Source organism: Mesoplodon densirostris, chromosome 2 (assembly GCF_025265405.1).
Source record: "Mesoplodon densirostris isolate mMesDen1 chromosome 2, mMesDen1 primary haplotype, whole genome shotgun sequence".
In the NCBI taxonomy this organism is placed as follows: domain Eukaryota; kingdom Metazoa; phylum Chordata; class Mammalia; order Artiodactyla; family Ziphiidae; genus Mesoplodon; species Mesoplodon densirostris.
Genome location: NC_082662.1, coordinates 162,966,308 through 162,988,690, shown reverse-complemented (window position 1 = coordinate 162,988,690; position 22,383 = coordinate 162,966,308). Strand labels below are relative to the sequence as shown.

Below are 22,383 nucleotides of genomic sequence, written 5' to 3'. Positions count from 1 at the left end.
CTGCCGCTGGCGACAGTGCTGACTTGTTACCGGTAGGGCTTTCCACTGGACTTGGGCTTTGTAGCTACTGAAAGGGAACAGTGCCTCCGGCTGCTGCTGATTTTATGCCATTCCCTGACCAAGTGCTGTAACCCTGCTCCTGAGCCTTGAAATCAGACGACAGAGGCGGTGGCATCTGGCCGCAGCTGGGAGGCAGTGCGTGCGCGCTGCGCCGGGATGTCTGACTGGGAATACTAGGGCAAAGCAGACGCCCAGCGCGCCGCGGGCGGGGCGGTCGCGGGCCAGGCCACGCCCCCGCTCGCCTGCGCAGGCGCGCTTTGGCGCCCTTGCTGTCAGGAGCGCACTAGAGGCCGGACGGTGGCGGGATCCGACGTCTGACTGGACCCGGCTGACTGAACTGAGCGCGGCAGCGGCGGCGAGGGCTGCGTGGCCCCGGCTCCCCGCAACGTCGCAGAGACTAGCAGGGTCTAGCGGGCAGCCGGCGGCGCAGGCACAATGGGGAACCGGGAGATGGAGGAGCTGATCCCTCTGGTGAACCGTCTGCAGGACGCGTTCTCCTCGCTGGGACAGAGCTGTCTGCTGGAGCTGCCTCAGATCGCCGTGGTGGGCGGCCAGAGCGCCGGCAAGAGCTCGGTGCTCGAGAACTTCGTGGGCAGGTGAGCGTGCAGGGCGCGGGGGTGGGGCGGTGGGGGTGGGGGCGACCCCACTCCGGGCCGTTCGAGAGCGCGAGGCTGGACCAGGGGCTGCGGCGGAACGGAGGGAAGAGCGGAGGTGTCTGTGAGGCGGGCGGGGTCGTCCCGGCTCCGGGCATCCTCTGCGCCTCCCCGCCTGGCGGTTCTCCTGTCTGCCTTTCATCCTGCTATAGAAAGCTATTTCCTCCTGGTCCTCCGGTCTGGGAGTTGGGGGAGGGGGTCCGCCCCGGGATCGACTTCCCCCGCCCGATGTGCGCCAGCCCCGCGCAGCCTGGGTGCGTCGCGCGCCCGGGAGCTTCGCAGTCCCCCTCTCTGCTTTCCCAGCTCAATATCCTCCTCCTTTTCTAGTCAGCCTCCCGGAGGCTCTCGGTAAGGCTGTGGGGTTTATTTCTCCGCCCCTCCCCCCCTTGGAGATGCTTTCCTTCTTGCCCTGATTCTCGGCTCCTGTCAGCTGTCTACTGTTCGAGACAGTCGTCGCCTGCCCCTAGCAGGGGAGGCGGGGTGCGAGGAGAAAGAAATCGTTTGTTGTGGTGAGGCTTTAACCCGCGACGCTTCCCCACCATTCTCCTCTCTAGAAGTCGAAGAATAAAAGGTGGTGTGTTCGCGTGTGCACCTATTCACAAATCCAGGCATATGTCAGAGGAACCGAGGCACAGACTCTGAGGGGGAGGTGGACGTGGACTTGTGTTGTCCAGGTGCCATGTCATTCCTGCATCATCTCGGAAGGGACGAGCATCTTTCTCGCACTCTCTCTGCGCCCCCTCCCCCAGCATCATCTTCGGTTCCCTAAGCTTTTATTTGTCCTGCCAGCCTTCAAGTTAACAGGCTGAATCTAAATTATAGTTACGGGTTTCGTAGTTACTCTTAATTCAGAAAAAGCTAAAGAATTAATTTTTAAATTGGGAATCAGCATTTTTTCCATTGAGCAATTCATGAAAGATTAAGTTACCTTAACGGCCTTGCCTGAGCAGTGTAGACATTTGCTAAGAAAAGCCCATTAGAAAGCATTATGAAAGCCGAAATCTGTTTCCTAGCAGTAAACCAGGTAGAAATGTACAACAGCCGAGAGAGTGGGCCAGAGAGGGTACAATACAGAGATTGTACTTTACTCTTTTTATTTGGGATTCAGAAAGTTCCTGTTTTTTGGTTTTTTTTTTTCTTCTTTTTTTGTTAGTGTTTGGTGATGTGTAAAATTTAGATATTCCCGTATCTCCTTTGGGAATGCTAGTATCCATAAAGTGTATATTCTTTTCTCTCAGATGATGCTCTCTCTCAGGTGATACTCTTAGGATTTTTGTTTTTTGTTTTTCTGTTGAATTAGAAAGCTAAGAAACCCAACTTAAAAAAAAGTAAAATTGCTGACGGTTGGTATCTTTGACTAAGTCATTTTGCTTGGTTTTATCATTAATTTGAGTGATGAGAAAAGTGATGGTAAAGCATTTTGCCTACGTCATCATAGGCTTATGGTGAAGTGATGGATGAATATGTGATTTAAAACATGTACACAGAACAGTCACATACTTAAGGGTTTTACTCTCTTTATTGCCAATGAAATTCACTAAATTTAAAGTGGTATCTATAGGGAAGGTGAGGTTTGATGACAACGTACTTTTGGGTTTTCAAACTCCAGAGCATTTAACAGTATGCCTTACTTGTCATTTAGCTACTTTTGTTTTTTAAACAAATACTTAAAGATTAAAATTGTAAGTAATTCAAATCCAGTGACCATATTTTATGCGTCTTTCATATATTTAGTTGGATGAGTCTGTTTTATAAATGCTTTTGAACCTAATGTCAATTTTATGTATGTATCTTAATTCTGTTCTTCAGATTTTCAAATCCTGAATATATTCATTAATGCTGTAATAAAATTGTAAACATTTTTCCTCATTAGCTACCCTCTTTTCAAATGAGAATTTTAAAAAATTTGGAAGAGTAAAATATTGTAGCTTGAACATTTTTAATGATAGAATGAAAAACAGGGACGTCATTTACCAGAATACATTAGTAATTTATTATACTTTTTAAAGCTTTACCAATAATTAATTACTGTAAGAATGTCAAGTCAAAGAAAAGGATGGACATAAAGGGAAAAACTCATTTAGTAAATATAGCAATGCTTTATTATCTGTAGAGATGACACCTGCCAGCAGAGCTTATATATTATGAGAAAATTAATTAAAAAGGTCATTTGACTTTAATAAAGGTTTCGGTCATTGAATTATTGAGGAATCTAATTTCTGATTATAAACCAACCTTAGGGAAACAGGAATTCTCTATTTTGTTAGGAGATTCATCCTAGGTGGAAAAAACTACTCGTATTCTACTATAACCTTTTATCTTTATTATCCAGAAATTTTCCAATAAAGATAAGGTTCTTTTCTTTAAGAATGAAACTTTCCTCTTTTACATGTAGCTGTTTTCATTTTAAGACTCTGATCTCTGTGCAGTTATTGAACGCAGTCGTAAAACAAGGGGTCATTACTTGTGTAAATTAAGCATTTGCTCATCATTTAAGCTGGTCTTCAAAATAATGATAATTTCTCCTTAATATTTAACATTCCATGTTTAGTGGCCTAAACATCTCTTCTCCTCTCAGTTTGTTTGTTTATATTGATTTTTTTGACACCACTGAGTGAATTTGGATGTGAATGTGTTACTTCATTTAACTGTAGCTCTAAAATCCAATTTTGGGGTGACAAGTTTGAGATTATTATGAATATAATGAATCATGAATGAACTACTTGTTTGTGATTTTTCTTGCTGAAGTGATGAATTTACATATTAATGTAATATAGTGTGAGTAACCAGATTGTTCTTTTGGGTGTTCAGATGAGATATAATGCTCTCAGTGAGAGGCAGCTTAAGGTCTAATGAATAGAAGCTGAGACTCATTGTCTGAATATAGGGGTTCACTAGATGGCTTGGGGTCTGCCCATTGGTCTGGTTTGTGCACCGAAGAATTTATTCAACTACTTTTACATCCCCCCTTTTTTTTAACAGTGCAGTGAGATGTTGATGATGATAATGGTCAACATTTATGGAGTACTTGTTATGCATCAGGTACTATTCTAGGTGCTTTTACATGGGTAATTTCATTGAATCCTCATAAACCCCTGAAGAGGAGGGTACTCTTTTTTTTTTTTTTTTTTTTTTTTTTTGCGGTACGTGGGCCTCTCACTGTTGTGGCCTCTCCCGTTGCGGAGCACAGGCTCCGGACGCACAGGCTCAGGGGCCATGGCTCACGGGCCCAGCCGCTCCGCGGCATGTGGGATCCTCCCGGACTGGGGCACGAACCGTGTCCCCTGCATCGGCAGGCGGACTCTCAACCACTGCGCCACCAGGGAAGCCTGAGGAGGGTACTCTTAAGAGTTCTGTTTTATAGAGGAGGAAATTGAGATTTAGAGACTTTGAGTAACTTGCTGAAGGCAAATTTAACATAAAAACAGTGGAGCTAGGATTCAACTTGAGGTATCTGGGCTCTATACTTGTGCTCTAAAACCTCTGTGCTGTATTAAACCCCCTCCGTATTGAGATTTACCAGTTCCTCTGATAAATACTTTTAACTTCTTTCTTTGATCACACTTAAAATCACCACCTAAAATAATAAGAAACTGCTATGTTAATAATTTCAGTCATATTTATTTATGTATGTCTATCTTGCCTCATTTCACAGAGGATTTGAGGCAACCCCTTAGGCAGAAACAACATTAGTTAAAAGATAAGTTTTTTTCTTTACCTATATTTAGACATTCTTGAAGGGAGCTCTAGGATATAATTGGGTTATTTATTTAAGTATGTGTTGATAGGGAATATAACTTGTTTATAGAGGTGTTAAGTGAAAACTGTACTACTAGTTGCTAAGGTGTAAATGTTTTTTAATGACATACTTGTTAGAAACATTAGTTCTTCAATGCTTACTATATAGGCAGAGGATTCACGTTATTTTCTTCTAGCCTAAATGGTAAATAGACTTTCAATTTTGCACAGGTAGAATAGGTTTTTTGACTAATGGGGATCAAATAAAGGATAAAGTGACTATGTTGAGGGGAGTACATTTCAATGTGGAAATGTTATATAAGGTTTATTTATTTAGTTGTGAGGTTTCTAGAGGTGGGTATGTTGATTATCAAATTAGAGTTGTTTCACAGGAGAACCTTAAAAGTGAGCCATTTGATGCTGTTGTTGAATGGACGTGACCAGATATTTTTTTTTTTTTTAAAGAATAACCACTTCAGGGCTTCCCTGGTGGCGCAGTGGCTGAGAGTCCGCCTGCCGATGCAGGGGACACGGGTTCGTGCCCCGGTCTGGGAAGATCCCACATGCTGCGGAGCGGCTGGGCCCGTGAGCCATGGCCGCTGAGCCTGCACGTCCGGAGCCTGTGCTCCGCAACGGGAGAGGCCACAACGGTGGGAGGCCTGCGTACCGCAAAAAACAAAAACAAAAAACAAAAACAAAAACAAAACAAAAAAAAGAATAACCACTTCTGTAGGCTTTTATTTATTTGTTTGTTTGTTTGTTTATTTAGGCTGTGTTGGGTCTTCGTTTCTGTGCGAGCGCTTTCTCTAGTCGCGGCGAGCCGGGGCCACTCTTCATCGCGGTGCGCGGGCCTCTCACTATCGCGGCCTCTCTTGTTGCGGAGCACAGGCTCCAGATACGCAGGCCCAGTAGCTGTGGCTCACGGGCCTAGTTGCTTGGTGGCATGTGGGATCTTCCCAGACCAGGACTCGAACCTGTGTTCCCTGCATTAGCAGGCGGATTCTTAACCACTACGCTACCAGGGAAGCCCCTGATAGATACTAATTTATTCTTAAATCCTTTGATTTCAAGAGAGTATTAAAAATTGGGGAGGTAAGAGTTCTCTAATTGCAAATAAGATTAGGCACAGAGCATGCATATTAGTAAACTTCTTAATTCAGAAATAGGTTTGTATTGAGGGAAAAGATTTTTAAAAATATCAAAGCATCTGAATTAGTGACTATTTTTCAACAAATGGCTTCCAAGTATTAAAGTTATTAGATAAATGGGTGCTAACAATTAAAATGTGATCATTGTTGAAAATCATACTTCATGGTTCTCAAGGGTCTATTTAACTGAAGTGTCAGAAACATAAACTTTGTTTCATCCAACAATGAATTGCTAAAACCTGAAATTACAAAGGTATTTTTGCTGAATTCACTCTATGTAATATACTTTTAGGTTATCATAAATTCAGTTGGTAGGATTTAATTATAACAATCAACTTAATTATCAATAATTCGTTAGAAGCAATATACCTAGGTGAACTGGACTTCATAGGATATCTCTGTTTTGAAATTTACTTATGATTAATAGATATCAAAAAATGCACTCCATTACTCCTTTAAGAATGAAGTTGGGCAGGTATCATCCAAAACTTTGGAGGAATGGAAACTTAGTAGTTAGCTGTTCTACAAGGTAGGCTATTGGGTTCTCTACCAATGGGACATACATTTAGTATATTAGTGTTTGTCTTAGGTAGTAAGTACTTGGTGCTAGGGCTAATAAGTACAGTTAAATTATGCTGTTTTACTTATTATGATTAATTTTGAGGACTGCAAGAAGCTAAAAGAAATAGATGTTTTTTTTCCTCTTCCACCAGAGCCAAGTCAAGAGAACTCTTGAGTTAATGTACTGTATAGAACAATTCATTTTCTGTATGGCCAAAGTTTTGCCTATCTCTAAGTCTGCTTTGCTTTTTCTCACAGTCAGCATTCATTTAAGAATTCTAAAGGATTATGTTATAGTAAACACATTTTTATAAAGTGGACGGAAGAAGGAGGCCAATATTTGCTTTGTCTTACTTGGTTGCAGGCATGGATTCTGTTATACACATTCCGTGCCTTCTGTAGCTTGTTTTCACATCCCCATGTTAATAAGGGAGGAAACTCAGGGTTAGAGAGACAAATAATTTGTACAAGGTCACATGGCTAGCAAGTGCCAAGCTGGGATTTAGCCTTGGATATGACTCCTATTGATACTCTTGAGAAATGTGGGCAAGGAAAGTCAATGAGCATATATTACTGAGTTCTAAGTATACTGGGTAAGAATGTAGAAGGAAGTATAAATGTATAGGAGCTGATATATTTATATATAAAAAGAGAACTGACAGCATAAGCTATGAGACCACAACTTTCAAAGAGTTTGTAAAATGAAGGCAGTTGGGTATAATGCAAACTAAATGGGACAAAATAATTTATACTATGTCACTTTATTTTTGTGAAAAAGAAAACAACTCTGAAAAACTACAGTTCTGAAAATGAATTTGTGATATAGTGGAAAGCAGACAGTATTTGAGATTTCGGTGTCATTTGGCAGTTGGTATCATTTTAGCTCAAGGCTGCATGTACTGAAGTATCGATGTCAAAGCAGGGAGTTGGTGATCTGTGTCTCAGTGTCTGACTTGACAACAAGGCATTGAATTTAGACTGTCACTTAATCACAAAGAACACTATGTTGGAGAGGGCCTGAGAGAAGAGTAGCAGGAAAGAAAAGAGGTTGGAGAGATTAAAAATATAACTGGATGCATTGAGATAGGTGGGATAGATCAGACTCACTAAGGATCTTTAAGGCACTAATACTTAAGGAGATGGAATTCTATTCTTTAAGAATAAGGCATTTAGTTAAAGTAGTAGAGCAAGTGGAAGACAAAATGTCAGGGAAAATGTTCTAAAGGCAAACCTGAGAATAGAATGTATTTAGAAAGAAAGGAGGCTAAAGGCAAAGGGAAGGTTGATACTAAATGATTTTTATTATTGAATTAAACACTGTTCCAGAAAATTAGAAGGTTTATTAATACCAGGTTGGCAATTTTGGTTTTTTTGGTCATAGCTGGCTTAGCTTTTTAAAAATCAGTAGTGAGGACTGGCTTTTCACTAGGTTCTGTAAAAAAAAAAAAAAACCAAAAAACAAAAAAACCCAACTTTCTCCTAGTTTAATTTTCGTCACTTCTTGGAGCTACATTAGGATGCAGAGAAACAAGAGATTGGCCCAAGGTCAGAAATAGAATCACAGTTGAGTTTGGAACTTAGTGTTCAGAACTGGGAGCCTCATGGCAGTTCATCATTTTCTCTTTCTCCTCTTATTGTTTTAAAGTGCCTCCCTCTCATCCTCTCCACCTCCTTTTCCCATTCCCTTCCATTGGACCACTCTTTCCTCCTCCTTGATACTCCCCTCCATTACTTTTCTTGATGGTAGACCAGCAATGATTTTTTTTCCCCCCATACACAATAGGGTAAAGAGACAGGGAACAGGATTTTTCTCAGGCTTAGACCAGGTAATTTGTCTGAGATAATATATTCTAGAGTAAATTGTAAAGTTTTAGGAAACAGATGGGCCCAGGAAAAGACTACATGAAATAGTGGATGTTTTCACACAATATTAATATTTTCACACCAGGTGGGCATATCTAGAAGGTTGTGCCTGGGTTGGTCACTGATTGACCTTGCTTAAACCGAGGAAAGCTTCTGAAAAGTTGTGTATGAATAAGTAACATAAATGGAAAGGTTACTATTTAAAGAAATGGGTGAGATTTTTTGTAAATTAAAATATATACATGGGGCTTCCCTGGTGGCTCAGTGGTTAAGAATCCGCCTGCCAATGTAGGGGACACGGGTTTGAGCCCTGGTCCGGGAAGATCCCACATGCCACGGAGGAACTAAGCCCATGTTCCACAGCTACTGAGCCTGCGCTCTAGAGCCCGTGAGCCACAACTGCTGAGCCCATGTGCCACAACTACTGAAGCCCGCGTGCCTAGAGCCCATGCTCTGCAACAAGAGAAGCCACCACAATGAGAAGCCCATGCACTGCAACGAAGAGTAGCCCCTGCTTGCCGCAACTAGAGAAAGCCCACCTGCAGCAACGAAGACCCAACACAGCCAAAAATAAAAATAAATAAATAAATTTATAAAAAACAAAACAAGTGAGCATGCTTTAAAAGAAATAATAAATAAGATATATATTTGGGTAGCAAATCCTTACCTTTCAGTTTGCCTGTTTCATATTCTTTTTTTGTGTTTGTATTCTTTGGGTGAGGCCCATCAATGTCATAGAAATTATTTTAACAGTTTCAACAAGCCTTAATGTTGCGTTAAATTCTTAAAGTTAATAAGAAAGGCAAGATAATTGTTGAGGAAAAGGATGACTTATTTGGTCCATGAATTTTATGAATGATACAGATTGCTTTAGATTTTGTTTTTCTTCTAACATCCCTACTGAAGATTCTCTATTTTCAGGAGTTTAAAGTGTGTGTGTCTCAGTGCTTCTTTGTGACAGTGTCTTATTTTCATTTCCCGGAGCTTCAAGGTCATGATATCCCCGGGAATAACACATACACACCTATTAGAAGTTAGTAGGGCTTCTGAAGGACCTCATTGTCTATCATTTCCTTGGCTTGAAATTGAAAAGACTAATTCATTTAAATAAGTAATTTGATGGGTACCTAATCTTACTTAAGATATTTGTTTTCTTAGATCCTCAAAAAGCCAATATTTGGGGCTTCCCTGGTGGCGCAGTGGTTGAGAGTCCGCCTGCCGATGCAGGGGACACGGGTTCGTGCCCCGGTCCGGGAGGATCCCACATGCCGCGGAGTGGCGGGGCCCGTGAGGCATGGCCGCTGAGCCTGCGCGTCCAGAGCCTGTGCTCGGCAACGGGAGAGGCCACGACGGTGAGAGGCCCGCGTACCGCAAAAAAAAAAAAAAAAAAAAAAAAAAAGCCAATATTTGAAAAGGAGTCATCATATTCTGGTGATAGAGTGCCGGCTTTGCTGGTAGGTGTGTCGGTCCCACCGCTGACTCTATACTGGATACACACATGGCTCCTCAGCAAGGCATTGAACTTCACTGAGACTTAATTTCCTCATTTGCATTATAGGGACAATAATACAGACTTCATTGTTTTATGTGCGTGTGAGTTCCAAGTAAGATGATGTAAAGCGTATGGCCCCATAATAAGCATTTAATAAATGATTGCTGCGATATTGTGATTTATAAGAAAAATATATATTTTGTCATTCACATGACATGTCATTCACATGATAATTCTCAAATATATTTGGTCTTCGTTCACAGTTCCTGGCTCACAGCTCCCAAAACCCTTGGAATTTCCGAAGTGTTGAAGGTGATAAGGGTGTCTTTTGTTAGGTTAATGAGGTGACTTTTGGAAAGCACCCAAGGATGAGGGCCGGTTGCCAGTGGAACTAACCACGTGATTAGAGGGTTGGAACTTTGTCCCATCCCCCACCCCCAGCCTCTAGGGAACGGAGTGGGGCTTCAAGTTGAATCAGTTGCCAGTGGCTAATGATTTAATCAAGCATAACTGTAATGAAGCCTTCATAAAAAAAACCCCAAAAGGACAGGGTTCAGAGAGCTTCTGGGTTGGCAAACACGTGGAGATTTGGGGAGAGTGGTGTACCTGTAGAAGGTTTGGAAGCTCCTCACCCTTTCCCCATACCTTGTCCTGTATGTCTCTTCCATATGGCTGTTCCTGATATATATATATCTTTTTATAATAAACCAGTAGTATAATAAGTAAAATGCTTCTCTGAGTTCTCTGAACCGCTCTAGCAAGTTGACTGAATAGAGGAGGTCATGGGAACATCCAACCTGTAGCTGGTGGGTTAGAAACACAGCTAACAACCTGGGCTTATGATTGGTGTCTGAAGTTGCAGGAGAGGGCGGTCTTGTGGAACTGAGCTGTCAACCTGTGAAATCTGATGCTTTCTCCAGGTAGATAGTGTCAGAATTGAGTTGAATTGTAGGATACCCAGCTGGTGTCCGGAGTACTGCTTATTGTTGGTGTGGAAAAAACCACCTCCCCATGTTGGAATTGCTACCAGAACCCATTTAATGGTTATTAGCTTTAGTCTTTTATCTGGAATGGACGTTTTCTAACTATTTTAAAAATAACAGTAAATTTAGGAGAGAGGATAGATAGTACTGTGTAATGTGCCTGGTCTATGATAATGCAATCAATAAATGATAGCTATTTAAGTTTTTTATCTAGACTGGGCATTTTCTGAAACAAAAGCAAATTTAGGAGAGAATAGATAGTAATGTGTATTTGCAAATTCTCTTTTTTGTGCATGTGGGAAAAATCACATCTGCGTCAAAATACCAACTTTTAGATCAGACTAACTTAAAGTATATTTGGACCTTTTTAAAAGAAAGCATTGTCCACAATTTGCATCACCCCAGGGTATTTTTTTTTCTTTAAACAGATATATACAACATAAATCCCATTTGTATACTCTTCCCTTCCAAGAGTTCCAAAGTACTTTTCATTTATTCTTTTATTAATCCTAACAATATCCCTGAGAGCATAGTAAAGGCATGTTTTATTAACTTCAATTTAGAAATGTGGAAGATTGAACTAGAAAAAGTTAAGTGACATGCTAGGGTTTAAATGGCAAACACCAGAGATAATGAACATAGTAGAGTTAATAACATAGAGATAATAGAATTAAAATGAATTTTGCTGAAATTATTTTCATATGTTCTCCTAGAGAATGAATTTTAAGCAAAGTATTTGATTCTGTGATATGGAATAAACCATTCTTAGCATATCTTTATCTTTTGGAAATGTTAGGTGAAGTTGTAGGCAAAGATGGTGGTAGAAGTGGGAAAAACAACTGAGAGAGTCTGATTGGAGAAGCAGGACGACTTAGCAAGAATATGAGCTAAGGCCAAGGAACAGAAATGATCTACAGACAAGGGATCAGGAGGTAAGATAGAAAAATAATAGTGTCTGGTGCTATTAGACCTTAGAGAAGTATCAAAATTCTTGCAGTAGGTGTTGAACTAATACCCAGTGACTCTATTTTCAATGGAAAGTTTCATATCCTGACTTGATTGACATTTCCACAACTGTTAACCTCCAATTTTAGCTCTGAGCTAGTTAACTAATTCCATTTGGTATTACATTATCTTTGTGTTGCTAGGTATGCCTCAGAAGCTTTGTGTAAGAATAGCTTTGGGTTATCCAGAGGAGGCTTAGAGCTTTGTGTGTACGTGTGTCTGTTTCTGTTACCTAGTTAATAAAATTGAGGTCCATTCTTTTCATATATTTAAAGGAGGAGAAAAGATTTGAAGAAAGAACACAGTGGAATCTTACTGCTGAGGGAGTTAGGAGTATTTGTGAGTTATCTAGTTTGAGGTGGATTTGATTTACACCCACGGTAGGTGTTCCCTGGATGTTAAAGAAATACCGCAGATAAGCTGAGGCAACATGGCAGAAAGCAAGGAGAGCTAGGATTAGTCTGGTCTTTACTGTCACCCCACTGGTCTTCCGCAGCTCTCCCTGTCTGATTTAGAGCCCCTCTTCAGTGGTCCTCGTTCATACTTCACTGCACAGGGATCTTACTGTACAGTTGGTTGCTTTGTCTCTCTGTCCAAGTGTTTGCAGCTTCCATGAAGTCAGGAGCTGTGTTTCATTGGTCATTTTCCATAACACAATGCTGGCATATAGCAGGAGCTAAATGAATGAACTAACTACGTGATTCTATACATTTATCCAAGCTGAAGCATACGTTCTTCATCAATAAATTGGTTGAGGATGGGGTGGATGTTGGACTGGATCCGAGGTTTTCAAACTGTGGGTGTGACCTACTAGTGGGATGTGATATCAATTTAGTGGGTTGCAACAGCCTTAAAAAAGTATCAGAGTACCTTCCAGGTAGTGATGATAAGCACTGTATGGTGAACCTTTTGCATTAGTTGTATATTTGTATATGTTTACCATACAGCAATATAAAATGTATTTCTTACTATGGTTGTCCTCAAAATTGTCGAATGCCTCTGGACTAGATCAATGTTACCTCTAGTCATTTATTTAATTCTATGTTTCAATGGTAGGATGTATTATGGAAGGCAAAATTCACACTATACTATACTATTTCTCTAGGTGAGTTAAAATGAAGATAATTTTAATATTTTTATTTTGTTAAATTGACTGTCTTTTAATTGAAAAAGGAATATGTATATGTGATAAAAACTCAGACATTTCAAGAGTGCGTATAGTAGAAATAGTAAAAATTGTCTTTCTCTCACTGAGGTTTCTTATTTATTAAGATGTTTCATTTAACCTGCATATCTGACAAATTATTTCTGAGTTTATATTTTCTTTATATTACATTTATTTGATTTTTGAGAGCAGAGAGAGTTTAATAAACTTGTTTGGTTGTAGGTAGATGATTAAACCAGTTGTGAAAGGATACGTTTGAAAATTCTAATAGCAGGTGGATTTGTTCACTCACTGAGTCATTTACAGTCATATTTTGAGAGTCCACTCCATGCCAGAAACTGTGTGAGGCTCTATGTATATAACAGCTCCTTCAAAGAACTTGGTAACCCAGAAGGGTACAGGATTGATATGCACCATGCTGTTGTTATCAGGGTAACCAGGCTAACAATTTTTATGCAAGGCATTTGTTAGAAAGTAGTTGGCTGGGTCAGGATGATATCTCCAAATATTTGAGGAGCTGTTAACTGGAGATTGGCTCTGTATGTCCCTGGAAGACTGAATTAGAACAAATGGGTGAAAGTTATAGGCAGGCAGATTTAAACTTAACATAAGGGAGACTGCTCAACAGAACGGTTAAGAAATGGAATGAATTGCCTGTGAAGCAGTAAGTATTCCATCACCAGAAGGATAGAGGCTGGGGATTAAAGACTCACTGGCTTCTTGGCATGGTGTAGAAGGAGGCAGGTGGAGCCTCTGAAGGTTCTTGACTTTGAAGATTCTTGCTATCGCATAGCAACAGTTAAGTGTTTGTGATTATTATTGGAAATGGAAGTTTAGATAGAATTTGGGTGTCTTTAGAGGTACAGAGTGGTCTGAATGGTTAAAGGAAAATATCACATCTCTTTGGAGAGTCCAGGAAAGATTTCATCAAAGAGGTACGGTTTGAGATGAGCCAGGAAAGTATAAGAATTTGATAAGTTGAGATGGGGCCAAAAGTCACAGATTGCAGCCTTTTCTGACCTCTCGATGACTTAGGGATGGTTCCCTAAGTTTAGTTCCGTGCTGTTTAGCTCTTCAAGGTTTCTGACTGACTTATTGTAGTTTGTGGTCCCTGAGGCAGACTGCAAACTCCTTACTGGTATTCCCCATAGTATCTTGCACAATTCTGTTTATGTACTTAATTTTTATTGAATTTTCACTAAGAAAACTGTTGACCCGACTTAAGATGGGTTGGTATTGGGCATAAAGATCATGGCTTTTAGAAATACTTCTATTTGACACTTATGAGATAATATTGACTGTGTTTGAAATAATGCTCTTAGCTTGATAAACTAATACTTATAGCCCATGTACCTTAGTTTTTGAGTTATCCTTTCTCTCACCTGTACTTCTCTACTATTTTTACTTATTTAAAATTTTTTTTAATTATAGTTGATTTACAGTGTTGCATTAGTTTCAGGTGTACAGCATAGTGATTTTTTTTCAGGTTATATTCCATTATAGGTTATTATAAGATATTAGATGTAATTCCCTTCCATTTTTTTAATGATACAAATCTACTTATGATTCTTCTGTTTTAACATCTGCCCTCTTCAGCTGTGTTAGCTTAGCTCTTTTCTTCCCTCACTATCTTTCCAACTTTTACTATCTGAACTCTTGTTCTCTGAACCCAGGAACCAAGTAGATTTGAATTACAAGGGATAATTAATACGTGAAAGAATGGTCCATCTCAACATTTCCCAAAGCAAGTATATAGATATGTGTGTGTATGATTTACCTGAGGAACTTGTCAAAATATGGGTTCTTGGGCTCTACTCATGGAGACTGACTCAGTGGGTCTGGAGTTAAACCAGAGTAATCAGTGTTTTTCCAAAAGCTCTTCTGGTGCTTCTGATAAGCAGCCAGATTTGGGAGCCTACTAATCACTACTTTCACAGTTCCTATTATTTCTGCAGCTGTGGATAAGGAATGAAATGTGTCTTCATTTCCCATCAGTACACTGAAACTGCCCTTGCCAAGGTCACTGATGATCTCCAAATAGCTTAATTTACTTTCTAAGTATTTCTGAAGTTAATCACCTATGTATGCTTAATTCCTACTACCAGTGATGCTTAATTCCTACAACCATTGACTGAGTTCAAGTTATCATCATTCATCTTCTGGACTATAGCAATATACTTAATGCCTTCCCCATCTGTAACCCTTCAATCTAACTTCCACACAGTCATGGCATGATAGATATGAAATTAAAATTAAATGGTGTCACTATCTTGGTGAAAACTTTTCAGCTCTTAATGCCAATAGCATAAAATTTAAGCTTCTTGGCATGGCATAAATGGCCCTGAATGGCCCAGCTTCTCCAGGTTATCTGTTGTGCTTTGACTGAACTGTGATTCATGCCCTACACACATTTACCATGTGTTTCACATTTCTTTGCCTTTTTCATGTGGACCCCTTTATAAGAAGGGTATTATAATCTTGGAAGAACAAAAACAACAAAGTTGGAGGACCCACACTTTCCAATTCTAGAACTTACTGCAAAACTGCAGTAATCAAAACAGTATAGTACTGGCATAAGGATAGACATAGACCAATGGAATAGAATTGAGAGTCTGGGAATAAACTATTACATTTATGGTCAATTGATTTCTGACAAGAATGCCAAGACAATTCAGTGCAGGGTGGGAAAAGTAGCCTTTTTAACAAATGGTGCTGGGGCAACGGGATACACACATGCAAAAGAATTTGGAACGCTATCTCAAACCATATACAAAAACTAACTAAAAATGTATTGAAGACCTAAATGCAAAAGCTAAAACAATAAAACTCTTAGAGTTTTAGAGCAATACACAAGTGTAAATCTTGATGACTTTAGATTCGGCAGTGGTTTCTTAGCTATGACACTGGAAGTACAAGTGACCAAAAAAAAATAATAATAATAACTTGGACTTCATCACAATTAAAAACTATTGTGCTTTGAAGGACACTACTAAGAACATGAAAAGATAACCCAGAGAATGGGAGACTTTTTTTTTTTTTTTTGCAAAGCATGTATCTGATAAAGGACTAGTATCCAGAATATATAAGGAACTCTTATAACTTAATGAAAAGACAAATAACCCAATTTAAAAATGGGCAAAGGATTTGAGTAGGTATTTCTCCAGTGAATATATACAAGTTACCAATAAGCACATGAAAAGATGCTCGGTGTCATTAGCTATTAGGGAAATGCAGATCAAAACAATGATGAGATATCACTTCACATGCACTAAGATGGGTATGATTAAAGAAAAAGATGAACAATAACAAGTTTCAATGAGGATATGGAGAAATTGGATTCCTCATACATTTCTGATGGGAGTGTAAAATTGTAAAGCCACTTTGGAAAACAATTTTTCAGTTTCTTAAAAAGTTAAATATACTTATAATATCCAGTAATTCCACTCCTATGCATTACACCGACAAGAATGAAAACCTTAGTATACACAATAACCTGTACATGAATGTTTATAGCAACATTATTCATAATAGCCAAAAGGTAGAAATAGCCCAGATACACATCAGTTGATGAATGGATAAACAAAATGTGATATATCCATAAATGAAACTTTATTCAGCCATAAAAAGGAATAGAGTACTGATACATGCTACAATGTGGATGAACCTTGAAAATATTATGCTAAGTGAAAGAAGCCAGACACAAAAGACCACATATCATATTCCATTTATATGAAATGTCCAGAATAGGCAAATCCATAGGGACAGAAAGCAGATTAGTGGTTGCCAGGAGCTAAGGCAGGGTATGGAAATGGAGAATGACTGCTAGTGGGTATGGGGTTTCTTTTGGGGGTGATGAAAATGTTCTGGGATTAGATAGCATTGATGGTGGTACAATATTGTGAATATGTTAAAAATGACTGAATTGTACACTTCCAAAGGGTGAATTTTATGGTACGTGAATTATATCTCAATTAAAAGAAAACCTTAGGAGAGGATATGTGAAAGAGGGGAAAAAGAAGAAAAGCAGAAGAAAGGCACCCTGCAAAGGGAGCCAAGGAGAGACCAAAGATGTAGCAGGTAAATCAAGAGGCTGTATAGAACTGAGAGAAAAGAGCAGTTTTATTGGAGTGGTAGGAATCTCAACTTGGAGTGAGTTGAGAAGGGAATGGGAAGTAAGTGGGGACAGAGTGCATAGACAACTCTTCTGAGGAAAAGCTGGAACAGGGTCTGGGAGGGTGCATTTTTTTGATGGGAGATATTAGAGCAGTGATCCCCAACATCTTTGGCAGCAGGGACCGGTTTCATGGAAGACAATTTTTCCACGCACCGGGGGCGTGGCGGGGGAAGGTTCAGGCGGTAATGCTAGCAATGGGGAGCGGCAGATGAAGTTTCGCTCACTCACTGCTGCTCACCTCCTGCTGTGCGGTCCTGGTTGGGTACCCCTGTATTAGAGCATTTTTGTTTGCTAGTGGGAATGATCCAGGAGAAGACATAGATGATACAGGGAAGAAAGACAGGAGGGAGGGTCAGGAAAGCCTTGGGAAAATGCAGGGGGATGGAATCCAGGGGTTCTGTAGTGGAAAGCCTTTTACAAGAGGAGGAGGGGCACCTCATCCATTGGAACTAAAGGATAAAGAAGTTGGGGCATAGAGTTGATAGGGGGAGGATAGGGAAGTTCCAATTTCATAAGATGACAGCATTAGCTGATGGTAGAGTGGGAAGGAGAGGGAGGAATAGAAAGAAGGGAAAACGTAGGCAAAGAATATCTGAGGGAATGGGAGTGTGAGTTCAGTAGAGAACTATATTAAAAATGTATATGAAATTGTCCTTTTCATAAGTCAAAAACAAATGGATTTTCTAAAATGCAAGTTTTGTCAAGTTACTCTACTGTTAAAATCTCTGTTACCCAGCTTTTTGGCATGATACACTGTTTCGCTCATGATCTGCCATCTGCCTCTGTCCATTCTCCTCTCCTGCTGCTCCTCCCCGTTCACCGTGGTGTTCAGTCCTGCTGAACTACTTAGAGCTCCTAGCAAAAGCATCAAGGCCTTTCATGTCTCCATAGCTTAACACATATTCCTATCTACCTGGAAAGCTCTTTGGGTTCCCTTTTGCCTGCCTAACTTGACTTACTTTTCAAGATACAGCTTTCATCTCTTCTTGGAAGCCTTCACTAAACTCACAGGTAGAAGATATTCACTAAATGTATGTTGAAGGACTGGAGATTCTTAGAGCTCTGTTGAACTGATGATGAACTCTTTGAATACAGAAGAATTATCCAGAAAGGCAGTGTTGTGTGCACAAAAAGCCAAGGGCTCTTAAAAGTTTTGTGGCTTTCTAAGTTTGCATTTGCAAAGTCTTCATTTTCAAAGTCTAAAAAGTCTAAATGTCTAGGACATAGGACATAGACTCCTCAATAAATGAGCTTTAAAAATAGTGCTTAAGCAAAGAGTTACATGTAGCAAAACATGCCCAAGAGATGGTCTCCATGCAAGGATCACAAGGACATTTGCTTTATTTAAAATGCTGCATTTTTTTGTCATAACATTTAAGACAGATTTTGAAAGACCTATAACTGAAGGCTGTTTTTCCAAAAGGTGATGTTTCTTCAGGATGACTTGTAGGTTCCCTGGTTTGGACCCATGAATGGGTGAATGGAGGAATACATTTGGCGTAGAAGGAAAATATGTATATTTGGACCTACCCTACATATTTTCCGTTAAGGTCTCCAGCTGCTTGAGTATTAAGGAGTTGTGCCAGTGAGGAGGACAGGACCTGGTAACTGGTTGAAAGGAGCTAACAGAGCTTATGATAAGGCTTGCCAGGGAAGACGACAAACTCCCAGTTGTCCATAGAACAGACAGGACTTGTGGAAACATAGTGTTAAGTGGAGGCCCCTGAGCTTGGAAAAGGGACTTTTCTATTAGGCTGGAACCAAGAAAAGCACAAAGAGATCACAGCTAATATACATAATATACATGTACAAACACCTCCATTTGGAATAGGGTACAGCATTTATCGTTGAGTTGTCATTGTGTGGCTTGTTTATTCAGTATCTTCTCTCTTTAAAAAATGGTATATAAATTGAATATTTGTAAATAGTGTTTCCTTAACACTTTGCATTACTATATTAGAGATGCTTTAATTTTTAAATTTTGCTTGCCAAAAGTTTCTAATTCTTGCTTGAAAAATTTTTCTCAGCATGTAGCTTGGATTTTTAGAGTGAGAATCTTTGCGAGGCTAAATTGTTTTATAATGAAATTGATCATTCCTTAATTTCCCTTTTAAAACACAGATGTTTAAAATCTAGCAAGTTTTCTTAATTGGAGAGAAACATTTCCTTAATTTATAAGAAGTTAGTTATCATCCATGCAAATAAAACCATTTTAAATTTAGATTTATTTATATCCTGTTTTTCCACAGAGGATTTGAGGTGGCTTCCTATATTCATTCATTTTTTTCAACAAATATTTATAGAGATATTGGACACATAAAATGAAACAATAAAGATTAGAAGTGAAGAAGCAGGACAAAAAAAAAGTAACTACGGTAAGACCAAAGAATGGAGAATAGAAAATTTTCAAACATAAAAATTATCATAATAGTGGACTTGAACGCATGTAAGCAGCCTGGTAGTCAGGGGCAAAAGCGAAATATGATCACTTAGTTTTATTACCAGCAAGGAGGAAGAAACATTCATATTCACAGTTTCCTCTAGAGCTAAGGCAAGAACAATTTCTCATATTTTATAACAACCTGTAGTAGCTTCCTTCCTCTGGGATCTCATTCATTATCAGGGTTCAGCTTGGCAGGTGACTTTGGAACCTTGAGCCTGGATCCCATTCCCATATTGTGGATGCATACTGAAATTTCAACTTAAATGCTCATACTTTCACTAATAGATTCATCCTCTTCCCCAGATAGCTCATTTCTTATGTGTATTAATGGACTTCTCTTCTCTTAATCAACAAGCCTTAAAACTTTCATATTTTCTTCAACTCTCCACCCCCCACACCAACTAAATGTGGGGTTTCTACTTCAGGGTGCCTTTTTACTCTTCTCGGTGCTTTTCCACTTCTGTTGCTGTTGTCTCAGTTCTGAACTTATTTTCCTCTTGCCTGCTCTATTACAATAGCTTGTTTAATAGCCTCAGTTCTTCTAGTGTCAACCCCTGTCTAAATCATTGTAAATACTCTTGTCAGAGTTCTCTTAAAGCACAACTCTAATCATCATCAGCTCCTTTTTCCAAAATAATAAAATCCTATCTCCTTGGCATGACATTTAAAGCTTTCCATGATCTGGTCACCAACTACTTTCCAGCATAATCTTCCATTCCTCACACACTGTAGGTACCATTCTCTGGAACATTCCTTGTGCAGATTTCTTTCCCTTGTATCATTACCCATACTGTTTCCTCAATCTAGAATGCTTTTGCTCTTCCTATTCCTCCCATTTTAATTCAATTTATAAAAATTTTCCTGAGTCTTTGCCATAAACAAAGGATTGTGCTAGCTATTGTGGATTCAGAGATAGAATGCTTACCCTTTCCCTCAAAGATCTCACAATTGTATTCAGAGGAATTAGTAAATTGAAGTTTACATACTGTTTCCTCTATGAAGCCTTTCTAATTTCCTAGCTTAAATTGATTTTACTTTCTTTCATGTTTTTTTAAAGCCCTTACTTGCATTTTTTATTTTTCATTTTAAAATTTTTCTACAGTTTTTAAAGATTACTTTCCATTTATAGTTATTACAAAATATTGGCTGTATTCCCTGTGTTGTATAATAGATCCTTGAGCCTATCTTACACCCAATAGTTTGTTCCTCTCACTTCCCTACCCCTGTTGCCTGCCGTGCCCCCTCCTGCCCCTGCACTGGTAACCACTAATTTGTACCCTGTATCTCTCACTTATATATTTTAAATAGGCCTTATGGATATTCCAAATATTATTTTATATGCCCCATTATAAGCTTCTATGCATCACATTACCTGCATCCTTAGGTCCCTATGCATGCCATATTATAACTTTCACACAGTAAGTGTTCAGTAACTATTTGCAGGGCTGCATACGTGGTCAATTGGCTGAGATGTTACATAGATCCTAAGAAGTAGGTATCATTGTCTGTCAAAACACTCACAATGTATTTTTGGGGTCTGGTTTGAAAAGTTGCTTTTAGATCTTACCTTAAAAGCTTTGGTGCGTGTAAGTTCTAATAAAGGCCAAACATTTAAAAAGTTTTCCGGTATGTGTGTAACCACACATGGAGCACAGCCTTTGAAGTCAGCAGGAAATCTACACAGCATGTGGAGAAGAGCCTGAAATGGTTTGGGCAGGGATAGGAGTCCGACTTTCAGGGCAGGCCTCCCCCAAGGACAAGTGAGCTGAAGATCAGGCTTGGAACAGATTTGAAGCAAACCTGTATTCACATGAGAGGTGATGGCTTTTGAAATTTGATATAACTCTGATTAGTTTGCTGTGGAAATGGTTACTGGTTGAGTGATTGAAGAACACTCCTCTCCCTGCCCCTACCATGATTACTTTATTTCATTCAAAAAAACCCCCATATTTTATTTTATTTTTTATTTTTAAATTTGTTTTGGCAGCACTGCACAGCATGTGAGATCTTAGCTCCCTGACCAGGGATGGAACCCGTGCCCACTTCAGTGCAAGCGAGGAGTCCTAACCACTGGACCGCCAGGGAATTACCCTAAAAAACCTATATTTTAATATGGCTGTTCATACTTTGAACCTAAAATATTTGGAATATAGAAGTCACATCTGTGCTAGGCTATAATAGGTCACATCCATGGTTCATCTAGTCCATGATTCTTCTGCTAACAGATAGTCAAGTAATATGCCATGGAGAGACGCTGGGCACATGGTCTCACTTTCATATATTAATCTTAAACTGAGGTTAAATGCACCCAAAGTATTTTTCGTATACTTGTCATATTTTTTTCTGCATTTCCTTTGAATTTACTTTTATTTAAACCTAACTTCTGCTTGGAATAATGTATACTTCATATTTATAGTCCACTTTGGAAATTATTAACAGGCCGCAAATTTACATGCTTGAGTGTTGAAGGGAATTCTTATCATCACAGTATTTGGCATTTCTGGGTTCTACTTCAGTGGTACCTTTGATCATATATCGCATGTTTATATATTTACCATATTTTATCTATCAGAGATGCCACAATTTTAAGATGCACCATTATTTTATATAAGCTAAGAAAGAAAAAAAATCCTCTGTCATTTAAGTACATGCTTTCTGGTCATAAAGAACCTAGGGGCAAGATGGGAATAAAGACACAGACCTACTAGAGAATGGACTTGAGGATATGGGGAGGGGGAAGGGTAAGCTGTGACAAAGTGAGAGTGGCATGGACATGTATACACTACCAAACATAAAATAGATAGCTAATGAGAAGCAGCCGCATAGCACAGGGTGATCAGCTTGGTGGTGTGTGACCACCTAGAGGGGTGGGTTAGGGAGGGTGGGAGGCGGGGAGACGCAAGAGGGAAGAGATATGGGAACATATGTATATGTATAACTGATTCACTTTGTTATAAAGCAGAAACTAACACACCACTGTAAAACAATTATACTCCAATAAAGATGTTAAAAAAAATACATGCTTTCTTATGTTTTATTGTTATTGGAAAAGCTCTCAGACTTTAGAAATAGATTTTTATCATATATCACTCTTGTGT

The 22,383-nt window shown here is 39.3% G+C and overlaps 1 protein-coding gene across 8 annotated transcripts in view; it reads left to right on the top strand.

Moving 5' to 3' along the window:
• The first annotated feature begins 355 nt into the window (after positions 1-355).
• DNM3 (dynamin 3) overlaps positions 356-22,383 on the top strand; it is a 576,796-nt gene continuing 554,768 nt past the window's right edge. For all 8 annotated transcript variants that reach the window (XM_060091253.1, XM_060091252.1, XM_060091255.1 and 5 more), the window contains exon 1: positions 356-656. In XM_060091253.1, the coding sequence (XP_059947236.1) occupies positions 496-656 (161 nt within the window). In that variant the 5' untranslated portion in view covers positions 356-495. The remainder of the gene's footprint in view (positions 657-22,383) is intronic.